Here is a 21,650-nt window from a genome sequence, read left to right on the forward strand (position 1 = left end):
TGAATATAGGGATAATTGTCAGTGAACTAGAATAAAACATTTCCTATATGGGGTGCGTTTTATTTCTCCAGCTCTGCAAAGCTCTCCATTGTGGGTTTCCAGCCCTTTTGGTGCTTTGTGGAAACTATACCTAGAAAATAGCACATCGCATCCTCTGCAACAGATCCATGTCCTCAAGTGGGTGTGGTCAGGGTTCATGGTGCATGGTCACTTATAGAGCTAAGCCTGTAATCCACACTCATTTTCCTCTCTCTGCTGACTGACTTTTCAAAAAATGGAGTTCTATTAACTGGCACATTCCAGCAATTTGGGAGACGCCTGCAATTCCGGCACAAACATTTCACTCCAGACTGGCTCCAGTGGCTATTTTATATGTGTTCTGTTCCCCCTCTGCACGTTTGCAATTTGCCTTAATGAGAACTGCCCATGTGCATCAAGTAGAATCGAGCAGGGTGGTCGCAGCTTGTGAAAAGGGCTAAATGGCTCTTTTTTAGATTTGTTTAATTTTCTTTTGCTTCTCTAATGGCTGCCCTTCGTAGGGTTGTAATCCATTTTCCTTGCGATAATGCCTTACGAAGCCATCTGCATCCCACTTACATTTCAGCAGCCCATATAGAGTCATGATATTTTGGGTCATTCAGAAATCAGTAAACTTTTCTCCATTGCTAGAAAACTGACTTCTCAGTGCTTGGAAGTTGGGAGTTTTGTTGTTGCAGTCATTTTCTTGTTTGTTTTTAGTAATTCTGAACTGTGGGACGTAGACACAGTGGAGGTAGTGTTGAAATCCACTGTGTGGGCTTCTGTGCTCTTTTTAATAGATTCTTTAGTGGAACCAAAAGGGACAGTTGACCTACCTCTGACTCATTGTCAGGTGGGTATAACTCGGCTGCACTGCTGGGGTTTCCCCCACATGACTGTCCGTGACTGAGGTGACCACCTCCAGATCATATGATACCTAGTAACCCAAGATGGTAGGTGGGAACAGCAAGACCAGTGGGGTCGGGTTGGTGATGTAATGAGCCCTGAAATTAGTTTTTTTTTAAATATTCTTAAGTTTTAGGTGGTCACAATATCATTATTTTATTTACATTTATGTGGCGATGAGGATCGAACTCATTGCCTTGTGCATAATAGGCGAGCACTCTACCACTGAGCCACAACTCCAGCCCTGAAATCAGTTTTAAAAACAGACAGGAAAACGTGCAGGGAAAGAGAGTGAGGGGTGCCATAGGCCCTTTTGGTTAGTACAGGTCCTTAGCACCCAAAGAAGTTGAAAGTGTGTCACACTACATCCTGGGGAAGACAGTTCCATTTAGTGTGGGCTTTTCCACATGCAGTTCCTAAAAACATTCCAGGGCTGGAAGGGTGCCAGTCCACTTCCTGACAGCTCTGCCCCTGCTTCTTCTCCACAAATAAAGATGTAGCTGCTACCTGAGTGGCTCCTGTATTGTCACAGCATTGACCATGGAGAAGGGTGCTTCTGGGCTGGCAAAGACAGAATCTGGATTTTCCAAGCTTTGTTCAGTTAGATGCAGAACTTTTATTTTATTTTTGACTAGTACAGCACCCCCAGCATTCTGGGGCATCCCTTCTGTGTATTTTCATCCCCTTCCCCGTCCTGTAACTACTCTTCCCTTAAACCCATCATTACCAGACTCCAGTGTGGACCTATTAGAAAGGTTCCAGGAAAGTCTTTTGGTAAAATTTTTCCATCTCCTTCCATCCTGACTCCTGATCTTTTCCCACATGTATTTTTATTTACTATAACTTGCCTTTTAACTTCCTGTCATTACCAAGACAGTTCTTTCTTCTTTCCCAGTTTTTTCTCTCTTAACCCTCTTCCCTGCTTTTGCAACCAGTGGTTGTCTTTCCTACTTGCTCTATCCCTGCTAGAGACTTCTATGCTAGCAAAGCTTTGGTGGGTAAGTTGAGACAGGATTACGAGAAGGGATACTGTCTTCTTTGGGACAAGTGTCCTTGGTCTAGTTGCACATGTCCCCTTACTGTGCCGTAGAAAGAAGACCTCCCCATCTACTGCAAGCAGGGGACTGAGTGACAGTTTATCTACTAGATATTGAGCCTTGTTCCCACTGTACTCTCAGAGCCCTGGCAGCAAGAGTCTCCCAAGCAGGAGTCTGGAAGCACCTGACTTCATCAAGAAACCGGACTGAAGATCAGATATTTGGGATTCCCCAGCACAGGGCCCTCAGCTCACCGGATAGCCATACACAGGCTCTTCCTATGCTCACAAGTTCTCATCCAGGGTTAAGCATACCCTTGCCAGTGCAAAGCACCAGCATCACCCACTCTACATTCCTAATAGGAGTGGCAGAGGCTGACATGATGAGAATAAAGTGGCCCGTAAGAAGCAAAGAATCAGGGAGAAGAACCCCCTGTTTAGAGTACTACCTCCAAGATCTCAGAATTAAAAAAAAGAAAAGAAAAGAAAAGAAAATTGTCTTAAAGGAATAGGGTGCTTATAAAAAGGAAAATTAGAAAACAAAAATTTAGAAAGTTAAAAACTCTCCGAAATTTATAATATTAGAAATGGAATACTTAATAGATTGAAAAAGAAAATTGAGAAAAGCCTCACCAGGAAATCCAAAGTAATAAAAATTGGGAGACCAGAGATAAAAGAATTAGAGAACTTATCTAGGATGTCTAATGCCTGAATGATGCAAGTTCTAAAAACAGTCAACAGAGGAAAGGGAGGGAGTAATTTAAGAAAATAGCCCAGTGTTGAGGAACATGAGGTTCTCCATGGAAAGAGCCAAGCTCGGATGTAAAGACATACAGTAGGGCTCCAAGAGATGGAAGCTTGCTGCCTCTGGGTAGGCAAAATGGGGGACAGGGGGTTCTACTGAATATTCAATTCTTCAAAATATACTTAAAATCTACTCTCTAATGGACTTTCAAGAATACAGTACATTTTTACTAACTATAGTCAGCATGAAATTTTAAAACCAATGTAATTTAAATTTTGTGTCCTTGGGCCAACAACTCCCAATACCCACTCCTCTCTTTAGTCCCTGGTAATCACCATTTCCCTCCCTCCCTCCCTCCCTCTCTCCCTCCCTCCCTCCCTCCCTCTCTCTCTCCCTCCCTCCCCCCACCCCTCTCTCTCCCCAGCAATTGAACCTGAGGCACTTAACCACTGAGCCACATCCCTACCCTTTTTTATTTTTTATTTAGAGACAGGGTCTCACTAAGTTGCTTAGGGCCTTGCTAAATTGCTGAGGCTGGCTTTGAGCTTGCAATCCTCCTGCCTAAGCCTCCCGAGCCACTGGGATTACAGGTGTGTGCCACCGCACTTGGCCTGCTCTCTTCTTTGATGAGCTCAACTTTAGTAGATTCTATATCTAAGTGAGATGCTGTATTTGTTTTTCTGAGCCTGGTTTGATTTACTTAATATAATGTCCTCCACATTCACCCATGTTGTTTCAAATGACAGGGTTTCCTTCTCTTTTCTAAGACTATATAATATCCCGTTGTGTATAAACCACATTTTCTTTATCCACTCATTCATTAATGAACAACTAGGTTGATTCCCTATTTTGCCTGATGTGAATAGTTCTGTAATGAACACGGATCCTAATAAGTTTTTTTTTTTTTTTTAATGCAGGACAATCATGGAAACAGTACGCACCTTGGCATTTTCTTTATGGGGATCTTTGTGAGAAACAGAATTGGAAGACAAGCAGTAATATATAGGTAATCTTATTTGCCAACCCCTCTTTTTCCTTTTCCTCTGTGAGAGATTCTTGACAAGTACATCAGCTGTTAAATTATCCACATGAGTTAAGAGCCAGACTGTGGATCAGAGTTGAGCTTTTGTCAACTCATAAGATCATCTCTTTATGGGATTCACACAGTTATGGTAAAATTCATCTCACTTTTCCTGAAAGCCTCATTCAGGAGGGGAAACCCCTTCTTCCGCCCTGACTCCAGAAAATGCACCATTGAATCCCACTGAGTTGGAACAGTGGAACTAAACTCTAGGGTTGGAATCAGCTCTCCAGATCATCTCTTTTTGGGGGGAGTGAAGTGGGGTGAGATACCAGGGATTGAACCCAGGGACACTCGACCACTGAGCCACATCCCCAGCCCTATTTTGTATTTTATTTAGAGACAGGGTTACATTGAATTGCTTAGCACCTTACTTTTGTGGAATCTGACTTTGAACTTGTGATCCTCCTGCCTCAGCCTCCCAAGCTGCTGGGAATATAAGCATGTGTCACTGTGCCCAACTCAGATCATCTCTTGACAGTTATTTTTGTGGAGACTATCCATGATCACTTGCTGGATGAAAACTGACTTCTTCCTGGGGCTGGGGTTATGCCTTAGCGGTAGAGTGCTCACCTTGAATGTGCAAGGCCCTGGGTTCAATCCTCAGCACCCCCATAAAAATAAATAAATAAATAAATAAAGTTATTGTGTACAACTACAAAAAAATAAAGAAAGAAAAAAAAAAAAGAAAACTGACTTCTTCCCTTGTTCTGCACCCTCTACGTAACCACATGAGTTGAAGGGTGCAAACTAACTTTTATAGTAATGCAAGGGCATTATTTGTAAAAATGTACCTTAAAAAGCATTCAATTTACTATAACAAATTTAAATACCTCGGTAGTTTTTGAAAGTTATTTTGACACTTGAAGCCTCTTTTCTACTTAACACAAATAGTTTCAATGTAGGGATATGGTGGTGTACCCATGTCCCATGTTATATCCTTGACCTTGTTCTTAGTATTGGTGCCCATAGATTCTATTATAACGCTGGCAAGCTTGCTTTCATTTATAAGGGCAGTATAGCTCATTGCTTACTGGAAGAGCAGCTTTCCTGTATGTGCATCTGATAGGCAGAGCTCTGCATTTAGGGCAGATGATCAAAGACAGCTGTCAGAGGCAAAGCACAGCCCACTTCTGGAAGTGAAACTTGACCAACCATGTACTCTCTGTATCAGCTATTACAGCATTTTGAGATTGAATTCCATCTAAAACCTTCTTGATTGCTTTTGTTTCCCAAGGTCCATACCCTGCCATTATTGTTATGGCTTTTTTTTAAAAAAAAATTTATTCTTTGACTAGAGACATTAGTAAAGCTAGAATGGGGAGAGAGATCTTCAGAGCTTGGAACACAATATAATTTTTGACTTTTGAACATATTCAGAGTCAACTCCATACACCTGTAACAAAGTGTAAATCAACTGAATAAATATGGGAATAATCACAGAGTGGTAACTCTAAATTTTTGTGCCCTTTCAAAGCTGTCTAGACATTTGTCCCTTCAGTTCTCCAAGTTAAACTGATGTTTCACTTTCTCATTTACCCTAAAAAAGGGAAGTAGACCAGTCCTACACAATAGCTATAGAGGTGAGATGAAAAAGAATAGCAGCATCCAAGTGTGATGAGCCTAAGCCACTCACAAGTTTTGCTGTTCCCTATGCTTCTAGATATTGCACTTTTCTTGAAGCCCCTACATGATGTGACTTCTACTAGTGTCATGTTCACCATGCCACCGACTGAAGTCATGGTAGAGCAGAGTGTCTGTTGAGTTTTGGCAGTTGCTTTGAAGGAATGGAGCCAGAGGAAATCCCAATCTCTTATCTCTTGAGGAGCATGTAGCCATGAGTTCTTGTAGCTAGAATCTGGTGGAGGTGGCAGCACTCTGGGCTGAGCACAGTAGAGTCGTGCCACAGCACATGAGTTAAACACGGTTGGGCTGGTGTAATGGAAAGATGGCTGGAAACTGGGAATCTGGAAACCCCAGGTAAAGAACTCATCCCTCCCTGACCAGCAGAGTGAATGGCTGAGTCAGACTCAGTCACGTCTAAATGACCTCTTCCCTAAAGTAGGAGGAGAAATAGCTTCTTTGTTTGCTTTAGAGTGGGTATAATAATCCTTCTCGGTACAGATGAGAGGCCATAGTATTACTTCTCACATTTTTTATTTATTTTTTATTTTTACAGTTCTGGGGAGGGAAGCCAGGGTCTGATGCATGCTAGGCAAGTGCTCTACCACTGAGCTGTCGTACCCCTCATTCTGTATTTCATTCTTTCAGCAAATATTTATTGAGTGATCTATGTGAGGTAGTTGACTCAATGCTTGGAATACAGATAAAAGAAGCAGAATCCCCACAGGGCCATGTTGGGTCTACTTTGAGAGCTTGTCACAGAAGTGAAAATGTAAGACACATTGTGGTGGCGAATAGAGCACTCCAGCAGGTTCTTCTCTTTGCACATGGGTGGTGAGGAGTGAAGAAGGGCTTCTTTGAGGAGGGAATTCCGGTATTGAGTCTTAGGAGAATTATCCAGGCAGGGGATGCTGGAGGCATAAGGGGCAGACAGGCGCATGACGGAGTACAGTGCGCAGGAAATTGTAGGTTGCAACTGAATGAAGGGTAGACAGTGAATTGGCTCCAAGCAGAAAGTCACTGCTTGGCTTGTCTTCTCTTGCCTGGTGCTTATTTCATTGCATCTCATTTTAGACAAGGTCTCCATGACAAGGAAGGAAATTCTCTTATGTGTACATTCACGTGTGTACCCATGTCTAGATCACCATTATGGAGTAGTATTATTCCGTACACATTTTTTTCTTGATGGGATGATTGAGCTGTAGTGGACATTGCAACACAGAGTCCATGTGGAGTCTTCAATCTAGACTCTTGGCAACATGACTTTTTAATACTGTGCTTTTTTATGCTACAAAGCAGGGGTCATGGGAGCAAGGCCCATGGGAAATGCTTTGGCAGGTTGGAAATATGGGGGAAAAGGGCCATGACGGTCTCATAGAAATTATTCTCATACCTATTCATAAAGGAAAATATATTTTATGAATATCAGCGTTTAGATACATTTTATATATACATATAATTTTTGCCTGTGTAAATAGATACACATTGCATTTTTCCTTCTTTTTCTGTCCTTTGAGAAACATTTAACTTTTTAAAAAAGTTAAACTGTAATTTGTCAAATGTGATTTGACAGTAGCAGACAGAACCCTCCCATACTGGAATTAAATGCAGGGATCATCTGTGGACAAACACAGTTGCATTTCTTTTGTCCCAGGTGGAATGACATCGGGAACATCACTCACAACAAGTCAACCATTCTATTGGAGCTCATCAATAAGGAAGAGACTGCCCTCTTTCACACGGTAAGCAAAATGGATGGAGAGGGTTCAATGAACAATGTGCCTTTTGACTTTTCAATTCATAATATCATTTCCTTGTTCTCCCTATCTTAAGAGAATAAATATTTTATTGAAGAGAGTCTTTGTAATACTTAGTGTTATCGCTACTCATTTCAGGGTAGTGCTGGTGAAGTATCATGCTCAAGAAGGCAGGCTTCCAAGCTTACTCTGGACTCTAGATTTTGGGCTCTCCTAGGTGCCTTATTTACAGTGATAGGCTTTCCTGGTGTGCTCTGTTCCTTGGAACTTCAGTTGCAGTCCTCATCGAGTGACCCCTGATTATGTTACATTGCATTTTCTTCAGCTGGGTGTCCTGAATTTCCATTCCCATCATAGCCCCAGCTTAATCAAAGTCAGCTGAGCAATTGACCTCCACTTGGGTTCCTCCTCAAGAGCCAGGGCAGTTCATGCATCTCACTGTTTCCAATTTAATGAAGTCTGGTGTTTATATTCTGGTGTTTTGTCTTGATTCAGTTATTTATTTTAAAAGGACTTGGTTCAGAATTAGATAAGGATTCCAATTTATCAGTGAAGACCCAGTGCCTTGGACATAAGGAATTCCTTCACATTTTCTGCCATTCTTTGGTGAACTCTGTAGACACAGCTGCCACTGAAAATTCTGGTTCATTTGCTTCCTGGCCCATGTGTCACTTTATACTTGAGACGAAGAGAGGGAGGGATGTGTCCCAGCCTAGAGGATCCTAGTAAAGTGTGCATCTAATCAAACTGATTTTGTTTTTCTTCGTCTCTTCTTTTTTCCAAGGATGATATCGAAAATGCCAAGTATATTTCTCGGTTATTTACTACACGGCACAAGTTTTACAAACAAAACAAAATCTGCACCGAGTAAGTACACGTTTAGTTCACCCTCTCTCTAGAAGGCTCTTTCAGATCAAATGCGTGTGCTCCAGGGAGGGCGTAGATCACTTTTCCCATTTACTCTTTTCCCTTGATCCTTGTAGAAGCCAAAGAAGTAGGCTAAAGCCGGGCAGGAGCGAAAGAACTTTAATGATGAAGACTTGTCTCGTGTAGTCCATATGCCTAGAGAGAAAACGATCCGCAAATTGACTGCGAGCGCTCGACTGCCTGGATGGGTTGGCCACATTAGTACCTTCCAACCCTCGGCTCTGAGTTCGGAGGAGCCGAGCAGTTCCCAATTTGCCAGGGTGCCCTTCGCGTCAGATGTGGAGTATGTTCAGAAGTGGGTAACAGAGCGGTGAGCCAACTTGAAAGAGAAGACGCTGCTGTCATCCTCAGCCCCGTTCCGCTCACACAGTTGGCTAACCCTGCGTGTGCTCCTGGGTCATGTCACCTGACTGCAAATGAGAGGCCAGGGTAATTAGAGGAAGATGTGGAAGGCGCTCGGCGTTGTCACACATCTGCGTGTCTTTTTTTTTTTAAAATTTAATTTGGAAATAAAGATGATAAAGGGGAGTCTGATGAGGGCACTTATACGTGGCCTGACCTCGGAGATAGCGTGCCGGGGCTTGCTCTATCCTCATCTTTACCTTAGTTGCCTTCAAAAGACGTTCCTCAGCGGAGTCCATTCACAGTTTGGGCATCCAAGGTGTTTAATTTTGGTTCAAAGAACGTCAGGGATGTAAATGCAAGAGACTAGCTGCTTTTCCACTCCCACAGTGGGCACATCCAAGAGTGGTCGAGGCTGCCCTAGTGCAGGTGCTGCGGAGAGCGCGGCTGCTTCAGAACTGGATTCCCAGGTCAAGGCAGACTTTTTTCTCCATGTGATGGAGGCTCTTTCAAGCCAAGCACTGCAACTGGTCACTGCTGGGGTCAAAATGTGTATCTGATACACTTAGGCCCACCAACAAAGTTGGCAAAGGCAAATCAGAAGGACTGATGTGGAGTTTAAATTAGGCAGCTGTGTCTTTCTCGTGGACATGTTCTCGCATACCCGCCCCTCTCCCCCAAACACACCATTCTTTTGAGCAGGTTCCCTGGTCACTCTGTGCAGTTCCACTCTGCTGTTGCGTTTGACCTGTGGGAGCGTCCTTGATGTTAACAAGAATTCCATGGCTGTCTTCTGTAGGGTGAATAAAAAAAAGTTCCAAACAGTGGATTTCACTGTAGTCTTCTGATTTAACCGTTTCTCAGCAAATAGCTTTACTATAGAATTTACTGCGTATTGGTATTTCTTTTGTGGTCTTTCCTTCTAATATTCACGAATGTTGCATATTGGACTACAAACCAAGGCACAGTTCTGGTATTTATTCTGCCTCCGTAATAACTCTTCCTTTCTCCTAATATGGTTTGGGCGTTTCCTCACCTCTCATCTGATTAAAATGTGGGTCTTTCTCTCCATATACCTATTGAATTCTATATACAATTTCCAAAGCTCAGCACAAGCTCTGCTGAGACCTGGTGCCTCCCTCTGGAGGGTTACGAAATAGCATTGCCTCAGCAGCCTCCTTCCCCAGGTAGGGATAGCATGTCCTTCCCCAGGGCTCTCCACTAGATAACCACCAAGATCTGCCTTTGTCTTTGCCTCTGCTTCTGCAGAGCTGCTCACTGTTATCTGGAAGTATAGCTTTGGGGGGGCTTCCTAGGATGGGAGGAACGTGTTTAACATAAGTCTGGTGATATTGTATTTGGCCAGTTATTTAAAAAATTTAGTATTACATCATTTCATAAGAGAAAAGCTACTTTATTGCCAAAGAGAGAAGGTGGCACTCAGAATAAGGAGAGTGCCGTTAGATTGATGAGCTTTAACTTATGAAAAACTCTTCTGTCTTTGCGGGTTTTGTTTTGTTTTGTTTTTTGTTTTTATTAACACTGAGGAATAGGGGAAATACTGTTATGGCATTTGGAACCCATTGCCAAAAGGCATCTTTGATTTCAGTTCTGAAGAATTTGATCGTATCCTAGTTCCCACTCTCCTTTATCTCTGCTTAAAAAAAAAAAAAATCCATGTTCTCCATCTGTAAAGGATCTGATCAGGGGCTGAGGATGTAGCTCAGTGGTGGAGCATTTGCCCAGCTTGTGTAAGGTCCTGGGTTCAGTCCCCAAAAATGGTCTGGGTTCAGTCCCCAAAATCTCTTCCCCAAACCAAAAAACTCGATCGATATTTCTAATATGTATTATCTTAATAAAAGTGCTTCTTTATGGTTATACACAAAATATTTTGTCTATTTTGAAATATCATTTGGCTGGAAGCATTCTGAAAATATTTTTTTCTTCTTGTCTTTTTTATTATGAAAGATTTTATGCACACACCAGAGAACAAGAGTATGATTTTTTAACATATAGAATAATGCTGATGTTTTTCAGTCTTATTTCTCTCAGAATCTTTATAAATATGCCTTATTCCTTTATTATCAGTTTGTAAAACTTGTTACACAGTTTCAGATGTTCCAACCATTTTGAGAGTAAAGAGGAGAATGAAAAAGGTCAGCATCCAGAAATGAACAACCTTCGTGTTTGGGTGTGTCTCGCTGATCTTGTCTGTTTTCCCTTTCTCTCTCTCCCTGTCTGTCTGGTCTGTTTATATCTGATCAGAAATAACGGCCTTTCTCATTTTTTCAACTTTTCACGTAGACAATCAAATTCGCCACCCCCCATCAGACGCCAGCCCACCTGGAGCCGATCTTCCCTGGTACGTATGAATCTTCAGTAGTCTGACTTGGGTGGAGTGTTGTGTTAGCACTTTGAGGGCACAGGGGACCCGGGCATCATGACCAGAGGAGATCTTGTGAGAGTACAGAAGGGTACCGCCCTGCTAAGCAGTGTTGTCACGGTGTCATGTTGTCCTGGCTGCTTTCCCATCTTATGTGACCATCATTTATCTAGGTGTGGCTTGCAGTGCACCCCTATAATTCTCTTTCCAGGTCCATGTGACTATGTACTTTCAGTGTTCAACATACTATGTGTTTTTCTCCACTTGTTCATCTGTTCTGGTCTTTATGTGAAGGAATGTTCTCAGTTACAAGCTCCACACATTTTTTTTTTTTGTATTGACTGTTACAGATAGAGTTTAATAAACTAGTTTAATATACAAAAATGCTTTTTAAATGAGCATTTAAAAAGAATGAATCTGATTAATTGTCTCAGAGTATCTGATACAGAAGTTTATGAAACTTAAATTTTTAAGGCTTTAATTAGCCAACAAAATTTGGATTGATCTACTTTTTCCCTTACCTTTAGCTTCTTTTTCTTTTATTTCAAAAACAAAACAAAACTATTCTCTTCATCACGTGAATAAGGAACCATGGCTGTGTTCTGTTTTGCAGATTACTCAACGATAATGTAATAGATATGACAAGCTAGTTTCCTTTAAAGTTTTCTGCGTGCTTTGTCACATTCTTTTATTTTTAGGTTATGATTTTTTATACATAGTCGAAATAAACAAATAGCCTTTTTTTTTTTCCCTAGGTGAATAGTTCCTTTGAGTTGAGAGGGGTATCACTAGAGTTTTTCTATGTGTACAGTGTATTTATATATTTATATGTACATATTTATATATCAGCACATATTTAACTCTTAAAAAGTTGTGGAGGAAAACTTTTTTATTTTTCTGGAAAATACATGGACATGGACTCCAGAATTCTAGAGCTGAGCCATTATATCATCAAAGGAGAGTCCCTGAGTGTCCATGTTACTATTATTAATCTCATTTTTATGCACAGTATCTCACATGTGGCCCTTTGCCTTGGACATTTGGTGGGAACCTCTGGAATTTCCCCAGGAGCACCAGTGGATTCGTTTGTGGCCCTGGTTTCTTTATTTTTCTATTCTTTATTAGTGTGAATTTCCTTCTCTTTTTAGTCCAAGTGTCTTAATTAGTGAGATCATTTCTCATTTATGCCCAGGAAACATCATGAGAGGCAAAGTGTTTTAAGGCCATGTTGTGATCTGATTTTGTCCTAATTATCCAGAGAAGGGGCAGAAACTTACCTTTCTTACTTGGATGAAGACAATCAATAGGAAGACAGATTCAGGGCATCCCCTTTTCCCCTGCCTTTTGGATTTTTTGGATTTAAATTGTTTACCCAGAGTTCCCCATAATGAGCAAGAGAACGACCAGATGATGTGGCCTGTTGGCTTCCTTGCCAGTCACCAGGACTGCCAGTTGCTGTTTTTTCATCCCTCTTGCTGCCTGTGTTATAGCATCTAATCTGTGTCTGTGTTAGCAGATCTAGAAAGAAAAAGAATAATATATTAGAATAGATAAAGATATGAAATAAATAATATAATCCTGAAATCGTGTTTGAAGGATTAGCTTCCTTTGCTCATATATCTGTGCCAATTCATAAATAGTCATTTGCTTGTTGAATTAAAAAAAAAAATAAGAGCAGGAGGAGGCAGTAAACCAGGTTTGCCTGCCATAAATTTCTATTCCCTTGTACAAATTTCTCTGCACTGTTTAAAAAAAAAAAAAAAAAAAAAAAAAAAACCTTAAAACCAAGAGTGCTACTGTGGAAAATTTTAGTTGAATTGTGTATTGCCAAAGAACAAAGAAGGGGGAAATATTTTTAAATTGCAACTCAAAAATCAGCCACAAGGACACCTGGGAGTATTTAGAAAAACTTTTCCTTGGTACCTGACACTGTCCTCTTAGTTTAATCTCAATTCTTTATTTCTTCCTTCTTTATTCCTTGAAGATTTTTGATCTTTTATACCCATCACCTTCTTACTTGCCCTTTTGGTGCCCTGCCATTATTTGTTCTAGAGAAAATGACAGGAGAGTTATTTCCCTAGCTTCTAACACTGGGGAGTGCTCTTCTCTTCAAAGATGCTGAGAAAGTGTGACCCCTGCTGGCTCTGGGATTCTTGGTTTGATGTTAGCTTCTTAAAAGTTCTCTGCCTGAAACAGTCAACTTAAAGTCAAACCTATACTAAAAGATACAGGAGAGATCATCTTGATTGGTGGTTTATAATGCTAGGGTGTTTTTCTTTTCTTCTCATCAAAACTCCTTCATCCAACATTTATCTGGAACCTCAATATATAAGTAATATGGATAATGTTCAAGGTACAGGGAGGGAGGAGCTTGATTTAATAGGAAACTGAAACCTGTTGAGCTTAGATAACTTGCAGATCATCTAAGAATCATCGAATTTCCTTTGTCAGTTCACCAAATATTTAATCCATTGAGTTTTTTTGTTTCTCTTTAAAAGTTTTACCCTCTTGTGCAATGGAAAGTGATTCACGTTGAGTCTAAATGGCCATCTTTAGAAGTCTAATGGAAAAGATTCTGCATTGGCGTGGGAAGTAGACAGTTAGACTGAGTTCCCTGTCAGGCCTCTCCCACACATTTGGTTCTGCCGTGGGAAGGATGAGTAAGTGACCTTGAGAACCACACACTCAATGTTGTGGGTCACATTTTTAGATTTTTATATAAATTCACCCTGGACTCATCTTAACATCCTAACTGGACTTATCCTAACCCTGTCCTATTTGAGGTTGCTGTGGACCTGTGAACAAAGATCTTGGGTTATGCTGATGAATAGGAGCTCAGGGGGGAGCCAATGTTGAATAGAACAAGTTTTCTCCATTCCGTAGCTTGGATGGGTCATGATAATGAATCTGCTCTGATTGTACCTGCTAAGGCATAGAGAACTTTGCAGGTGTAAGAGAAAAAGAGAATAAATAGCTGACCCAGTTTTTGATTGTGGCCTCTTTCTCTTTCTGACCCTGAGATAGCTACTCAGGTTCTCCCTTGTTTCCTTGAACTTGGTGATGAGATGCGGGTACAGATGGGTGGGAGAGGAGTAAGTCGGAGGGGTGGCTGGGAGAGTGGCACCAGTGTGTTTCCCCATGGTTGTGGGTTATGGGGACTGTCGCAGCTGGGGCTGGTTCTCTGGCAAAGCTCTCCCCAGCTCCGCTCTGTTCTCTGTTTCAGCCCAGACAGCAGCCGTACATTTTGCCTCCCGTGCACATGCAGTGTGGCGAGCAGTACTCGGAAACACACACTTCACAAGGTAACTGGCCTGCCATCTCCCTTCTTAAGACAAAGCCAAGTACCAGTAAGCAACAGAGAAGTTCTCAGCTTTTATGACATTGATGCTTTCACTTTAACTTTGTCATTGTCTGAGTGACAGTAGCCAGCAGCTACTGTGGAAGACCTAGGATATCGATTACCCCTGAAAGAAAAATGCCCCAGAATTGGCTGCTTGGAGGTGGGGTCAAGGCAGGGACCAGTTCTTGCTTCCTCCCTTTCATAAGTGGGACTAGAGAGGAGAGTGACTGCTTAGCCCGCCTGGAGTGTGCTTCACCCTCCTTGCCAACAGCAGGAGCTTGTAGTAGACAGCGAGTTTCTCATGGTGGTAGAGAAAGAGCACTTGCCTAGCATGTGTGAGGCACTGGGTTCGATTCTCAGCACCGCATATAAATAAATGAATAAAATAAAGGTCCATCAATGTCTAAACATTTTTTAAAAAGAAAGAGAATACAGGTATCCAGTTATCACTGGAAGGAACAGTTTCAGCCTCTTCTTTTAAAACTTTTCTCATGTCTCCCTCCAGTCCCTTTCTTAGCAAACTTATTTGTTGCCTCTCAGAATAAACAAAATCTGCTTTATTTTTCTTTTTCTCCCAAAATATCTCCCATGCAGAATGCATGAAAAAGCCCATTCCATTAGTAATAACAATTACAGTTGTAGCAATCAGCATTTATAGAGCCATTAAAATATGCCAGGCAGTCTTCTAAATACTTGCTATATATTGTCTCATTTAATCCTCAAATTATACCTATAGGTACTATTATTATTTTCATTTTATAGAAATAGAAGCTAGGATGCAGAGAGGTTAATGGTTGTGTTTGGATGTGAACATCGGTATCTTAATTATCATATAAACTTCATGTCAAAACAGGAGATGGTAAAAAAAAAAATCGTATGTTATCACCTCCTGGATTATACAACAGTACATTTTATAAGCAGTTGCTTCTATGGGAAGACACCAAATCCCTCTTGGGGTGGATAAATTGCAACACCTTGGTCTCTGTGTTCTAGCTTTTCCTGCCTGTCTTATCCAATCCAGTCTGTGTCCACACTCCTCCTTTTGGTTAAATATTTTCAGTCACCATTTCTGGTTTTCACCTTTTCTGACTTTGTCTTTTTTTTTTTTTTTTTGTACTGGGGATTGAACTCAGGGGGGGCAGTCGACCCCTGAGCCACATCCCCAGCCCTATTTTGTATTTTATTTAGAGACAGGGTCTCACTGAGTTGCCCAGTGCCTCACTGTTTTGCTGAGGCTGGCTTTGAACTCGTGATTCTTCTCCCTCAGCCTCCTGAGCTGCTGGGATTACAGGTGTATGTCACCACACCCAGCTTGACTTTGTCTTTTTCTGCTTTGCTCTTGCTTAATCAGTGGTGTGATAGCGAATGCATTTAGACCACAGAAAGGGACTTTGGTAAGAGTTTGCCCTCCTGGGGTTTGTGCATGTGTTAAAGACACACTGGGCATCCAGGATGGGCCTGACTTGGGAAGATGGCTTTTATATCTCTTTTAGTACTTCTTCACACTATAGTTACTTTTTACTTGACTTGATCTCAGTGACAGAACCAGAGCCAGAAGAAGACTTCAGGAATGGCTGAAAGAAATCCCGATTCTAATTTTGCCTCAGAAGGAGTGAGCCATGTTAACCTCCCAGTCTCCGTATTGGTCTGGTTTCTTGATGAAAGTTCAGTCGTCCCTTGGGTAAAGGGACCTTTTCCATTATAGTCAGAAAGAGCATGTCCAAGTACTAGAGGAAACTGTCACCCTTTTGAAGTTCTTGATATTCTAGCCCAAATAGCCAGTCCTGTTGCTGAGCCCTGCTCAAGAGGATAGGGCTATCCAAGGTCAGGGTGTCTGATTATAAAGCTCACGGCAAAATGTAGAACTTATCTAGGTGACACCTGTGCTCTGTGTGTGTGTGTGTCTTTGTTTAGGTTCACTCTTTCCAAGATGTTCTTTCTATGTGTTGACATCTCATCCAAGATGTTATTAGTTCTTCTGTGGAATATGTAGGTAGAGAAGATGGGATCTCACTTTTTAAATTAAAATTAATTGAAATTTAAATAAGTCACCTCCCACATGTAGGGATGCTCTTTATTGGAGCAGATTATGAAGAGTCATGTGTCTCTGTTCGACTTCTCACAGACAGCATTTTCCACGGGAACGAAGAGGCCTTGTATTGCAATTCTCACAACAGCCTGGACTTAAATTACTTAAATGGCACCATCACCAATGGCAGTGTGTGTAGCGTTCACAGTGTCAACTCCCTCAGCTGCTCCCAAAGCTTCATCCAGGCTTCTCCCGTCTCCTCCAACCTCAGTATCCCTGGGAGCGACATCATGCGGGCTGACTACATCCCTAGCCACCGGCACAGTGCCATCATTGTGCCATCCTACAGGCCAACCCCTGATTATGAGACAGTCATGCGGCAGATGAAGAGGGGGATGATGCACGCAGACAGCCAGAGCCAGTCTCTGCGGAACCTCAACATCATCAACACCCACGCCTACAACCAGCCCGAGGACCTGGTGTACAGCCAGCCGGAGATGCGTGAGAGACACCCCTACACGGTCCCGTATGGGCCACAAGGGGGTTACAGTCACAAACTTGTCAGTCCATCTGACCAGATGAACCCGAAGAACACCACGGTGCCCAGCAAGGCAGGGGCAAGTGCCATCTCACACACGGTGAGCACCCCAGAGTTGGCCAACATGCAGCTCCAAGGCAGCCATAACTACAGCACTGCCCACATGCTCAAGAACTATCTCTTCAGGCCACCTCCCCCCTACCCGCGGCCCCGCCCTGCCACCAGCACCCCAGACCTCGCCAGCCACCGCCACAAGTACGTCAGTGGCAGTAGTCCGGACCTGGTGACACGGAAGGTGCAGCTGTCAGTAAAGACCTTCCAAGAGGACAGCTCTCCGGTGGTGCACCAGTCTCTCCAGGAGGTCAGCGAGCCCCTCACGGCCACCAAGCACCATGGCACGGTGAACAAGCGCCACAGCCTGGAGGTGATGAACAGCATGGTGCGAGGCATGGAGGCCATGACTCTGAAGTCGCTTAACATCCCCATGGCCCGCCGCAATACGCTGCGGGAGCAGGGGCCTCCAGAGGAGGGTCCCGGCGGCCACGAGGTCCACCAGCTTCCTCAGTACCACCACAAGAAGACGTTCTCCGATGCCACCATGCTGATCCACAGCAGCGAGAGCGAGGAGGAGGAGGAGGCCCCGGAAGCCGTGCCGCAGATCCCCGTGCTGCGGGGGAAGATGGAGTACAGCGCCCAGCTGCAGGCCGCCCTGGCCCGGATTCCAAACAAGCCCCCGCCCGAGTACCCCGGGCCCAGGAAGAGTGTTAGCAACGGGGCTCTGAGGCAAGACCAGGGGAACCTTCCTCCTGCCATTGCCAGAGCCCGGGTAATGAGGCACGGGCCGGCCAAGGCCCTCAGTATCTCCCGAACTGATCAGCTGGCCATCAACGGGTCCTCTCTGGGGCCGTCCATCTCCGAACCCGACCTGACAAGTGTGAAGGAGCGGGTCAAAAAAGAGCCTGTGAAGGAGAGACCTGTGTCGGAAATGTTTTCCCTGGAAGACAGCATTATAGAAAGAGAGATGATGATTAGGGTAAGTTCCTCCCAGGGCATCGTTAGTGGGAAAGCACAAGTACTGGAGTCACTGAAGGAGGCGTGAGGCCTTCGCAGGGAACATGCCATGTGTTTACAGAATCACTAGGCATTAACAGGCAGCATTTCAGTTCACCAGACCTTGTTTTCCATTCTCATTCATGACTTCTAGTGGGTTTGGTTTGTACAAAGTGCTGCGATTGAGTTAGGATGCTATCGAGGTCAGTGCCTAGGTCAGGGCCAGGATTTTGCTCTTTATTCAGGGTTCAGACTTCCAGTTGCTGCTAGAAGCTTGCCTGTCTACATCTCTTCGTGGTTAGCATGAAAGGACCAGGCCGGACACATACTTCACGGATCATCTCAGCCTTTTATTCAGGAACAGCATTACACCCACAGGAATGGACCCACTCTCCTGGTGGAAAATGAGCCACTGGCCAAAGGAGGAGTTTGGGTTTGGAGGTTCTACTGAGAGGTGATTTAGTGAGCATGTCAGTTAGAGCACTTAGAAATTTGGATTTGGGGGTTTGAGTTCAGTGGCCAGCACCTGGAGAGGGTTTATCTTGGATGAGATTAGGGGATGATGAAGAGGGGGATGATGTCATTCTAGGTGTGATGAAACACTTTCTCCCCACCAGTGGCCAGATATGAAAAGGACTTATCTTGAAAGAGATGAAAGCTATCAGTGTATGGCTTTTTTTTTTTCCACTTCCTTTTCCAAGGCCACACTACCTTGGGATTTTTCATTTTCCATATTGAACATTTGTGTTTTTGGTTTCAGGGCCGGGGGGCGGTGTGGGGATGCACTGTTTTCCCTTGTTAAATATTAGAAGAACAAAATCCCTACAGGGTACAGCTTGCTTGCTTTCTTTATTTGGTGGTCTGAGGGATGGAACCCAGGACCTTGTGCATGCTAGGCAAGTGTTCTACCACTAAGCTACACCCACCCTACACCCATCCCAGGGTTTCACAAATTGCTGTGGCTGGCCTTGATCTTGTGATCCTCTTTCCTTAGCCTCCCAAATAACTGGGATTGCATGTAGGATGTACCACTGCACCCAGCTTAGTGTTTGGTTCTGTATGTCAAGATGGTTTGCTACATTGTCAGGACTGTGCTAATTTTAACACAAATTCAAGAAAATTTTAGTAACCGGATATATAACTTGGGAGCTTACTGTTGGACTTCAATTCCCTATCATATTTGTTCGATAAAAATCTCACTCATATGGCTATATACATACATACTTATTACATTTGAAGATACATCCTAACATTAGGTACAAATAACCCTTCTTCAGAATATGTATAGTCTAGAAGGCCAATTATGTTATCAGAGCAAGACTACACAGGTAGTCAATGTACATGCAGAATAATAAAGTGAATCCATCTCTTAGTAATGAGAACATTGTCGGATTGTAGTTATTACTTTAAAAATCTCCATTGCTGCTTGTCCTGGAAATTTTCACTTTCTTAAAAAAATCATTTGATTACATGACTAATCAAACCCAGATTGACTTCTTTTCATTCACCATAGCTGCATCATCAGGTAGCCGGACCTTTTAGGAACTCCAGACAGTTGTCATTAAAATTTGCTTTGATGAAGTTCACTAGACTCCATTTCTAAGTCTTCCAATCTCATCATTGGGAATCAACCTGAAGAATCAAGGACCAAAGTTTTAAGGAAGCCACGTTGCTGGGTTCAGAAAACTAATCCATAGCAAAATTGTTACTTTAGAAAATCCTCAAGGACACAGTCAGCCTTGCCTTTTTGGCCAACAGTAAAGCATTGCTAAGAATTCAGGAGAGGCATAACTTTTTCCAGTTTTTGCAAACCAAGAGGGAATTGATGAAGCCGTACCTCCACCTCTGGCAAAGAAAACCTTTGGCTGGGGATGGAGTGAAATGTGGGGTGGGTGCTTTGAGGGGAGAGCTTTCCCAGCGCTTTGAGGGGAGAGCTTTCCCAGCTTGGAAAAAAGTAATTGATTGTTTTAAAGGCAATTTTCAACACTTCTTGGCCACGGGCCTCTTAAAAGCAACATTAGCATCAAGAATCTCAGTCTAAGCATTCAGCTTAGCTGTTTCTCCTGCCAAGTTGATACTTAATGATGTCCACATGGTCCTGTAACCTCATTTGGGTCATATTTGTCCTCTTCTCATTACCCATATTAAACAAATAGCCTATAGCCCAAATCTCTGCACAGGTCCCTGATTTCCAGCATCTTACATTAATCACAGAAGAACAAGGGGTATTCTGCTGTTCTTTCCCATATGCTATTTCATTCCATCCATGTGGATAATAGCAACCAGCAAATTTCACTCATTAACTTTTGGTTTCATTTACATCATAACCCCATGCTACTTCATTTTCCCTGTTGATTATTTTCCCCAAACCTTATAAGCCTGGGAGTTCATGGACTGCCACCCTCAGCCAGAGCCCTGACCTTGGTGGAAGGAGTCTTCATTGAGCCAGGTGGCCAGGCAGGGTGGATAAAGATGATGCGAGCTCCCAAGCCCAAGATGGAGGCAGACAGATACTAGAACCTCACCCCCTCGCCCTAAGCAGCATCCCTTCTATCTCAGATACTCTCTGCTCTCCTCACCATGGGTAGCTTTTGCCAGCTTGGTGGGAATAGATGAGAGAGGAGGCTGCCAAAGCCATCTAGGGCCTTGTAGATAAGAAAACAATGAGAAACCTAAGGCAGGTAAAAGCTGGGGTAGGAGCTGGAGGACAGGTATGGTGAGAATTTGCCCTCTGGGCAGCTTTCCTAGTTCTGGAGCCACTTGTCTATTTGATGGATGACTCAGGCCTGTTGCCTGCTGGGCTCCTGCTTGTTCCTAGTGCAACCTGGAAGATACTTTATTGCTTCCGGCTCCTAACCAGAAGTCAGATCTAGAGAAGAAGACAGATCAGCTCTTTAAGTTGTTATTTTATTTATTTTTATTTTTTTTTAAATTTCAATATTTATTTTTTTAGTTATCAGCGGACACAACATCTCTGTTTGTATGTTATTTTTTGTTCTCTCATAAAAGAAGAGAACAAAAAATAACATAGAGGAAGCTAAGAGATGGGGTTTTTTTATGCTGCTGAGGTTTCAGTTCTCACTCAGTTGTAGCAATCCTTTCCCAAGAAAGATAAGTGAGTTCCTTTTGGTCTTGGGCTCAGTCAGGACCACCTCATAGTGCAGGGGAAAGATGGCAAGAAGACCTGTTGAGAGGACCCTGGGGAGGTTTTTCTGAAATTTTTGCTTTCTTAAACTTTGAAACAGTCCAACTAAAAGAAGTGACATAAGCAAAATTATCTTTCATAAAACTAAAAATAAAAAAGCAAACTAATGAAGAACTCAACACCTAATCCAAAATCTTCACCTAGGAGGGTGCCTGAATTGAGAAATCAAGGTTATTTTATTAAGGGTTTCTTCAAGCCAAAAGCCTGTGGCTGCTTTTCACAGTTCTCAGTTAATCGTCCTCTTAAATGCACCTTTGGCTTGTTTGCTGGGTCAGCCCGTCACAGGAACAGGTGTCCTTTGCCAACTTCACTCACAGAGGCCTCATTCTGATTGTAGGTGACCCTGTAGTGCCAATGAGACCCATATTAGGGAATTGGGTAATCCCTTTCACCCCACGTGCAGTAATCCACTAATGCTATGTACTGGATGGCACTGTGACTTCATTGAGACAACTCCCTAGGAAGTAAATGTATAAGTGGCCAAATTAAGAAAAGAATCACTAAAGAAAAAACCAGAGTAGGATGGATGACCCCTTCATCTGTGGCAGTCACATGAGCCTGAAAGTTGCTTTCACTTTGGTTTCAATCCACATTTTCAGTTCTCTTATCTCACCTGTTTCTAAGCTTAATGAAGTCCCTCTGGTCTTTTCTAGCGTCTCAGACAAAATTA

The 21,650-nt window shown here is 42.9% G+C and overlaps 1 protein-coding gene across 1 annotated transcript in view; it reads left to right on the top strand.

Annotated features, from left to right (window-relative positions):
• PTPN14 (protein tyrosine phosphatase non-receptor type 14) overlaps positions 1-21,650 on the top strand; it is a 185,134-nt gene that overhangs the window by 137,751 nt on the left and 25,733 nt on the right. Inside the window, exons 8-13 of the mRNA XM_081298435.1 lie at positions 3,623-3,711; positions 7,064-7,151; positions 7,951-8,033; positions 10,740-10,797; positions 14,042-14,120; positions 16,284-17,758. Of these exons, the coding sequence (XP_081154561.1) occupies positions 3,623-3,711; positions 7,064-7,151; positions 7,951-8,033; positions 10,740-10,797; positions 14,042-14,120; positions 16,284-17,758 (1,872 nt within the window). The remainder of the gene's footprint in view (positions 1-3,622; positions 3,712-7,063; positions 7,152-7,950; positions 8,034-10,739; positions 10,798-14,041; positions 14,121-16,283; positions 17,759-21,650) is intronic.

The sequence above is a fragment of the Spermophilus citellus genome (assembly GCF_964194105.1).
Source record: "Spermophilus citellus genome assembly, chromosome: 6".
NCBI lineage: Eukaryota > Metazoa > Chordata > Mammalia > Rodentia > Sciuridae > Spermophilus > Spermophilus citellus.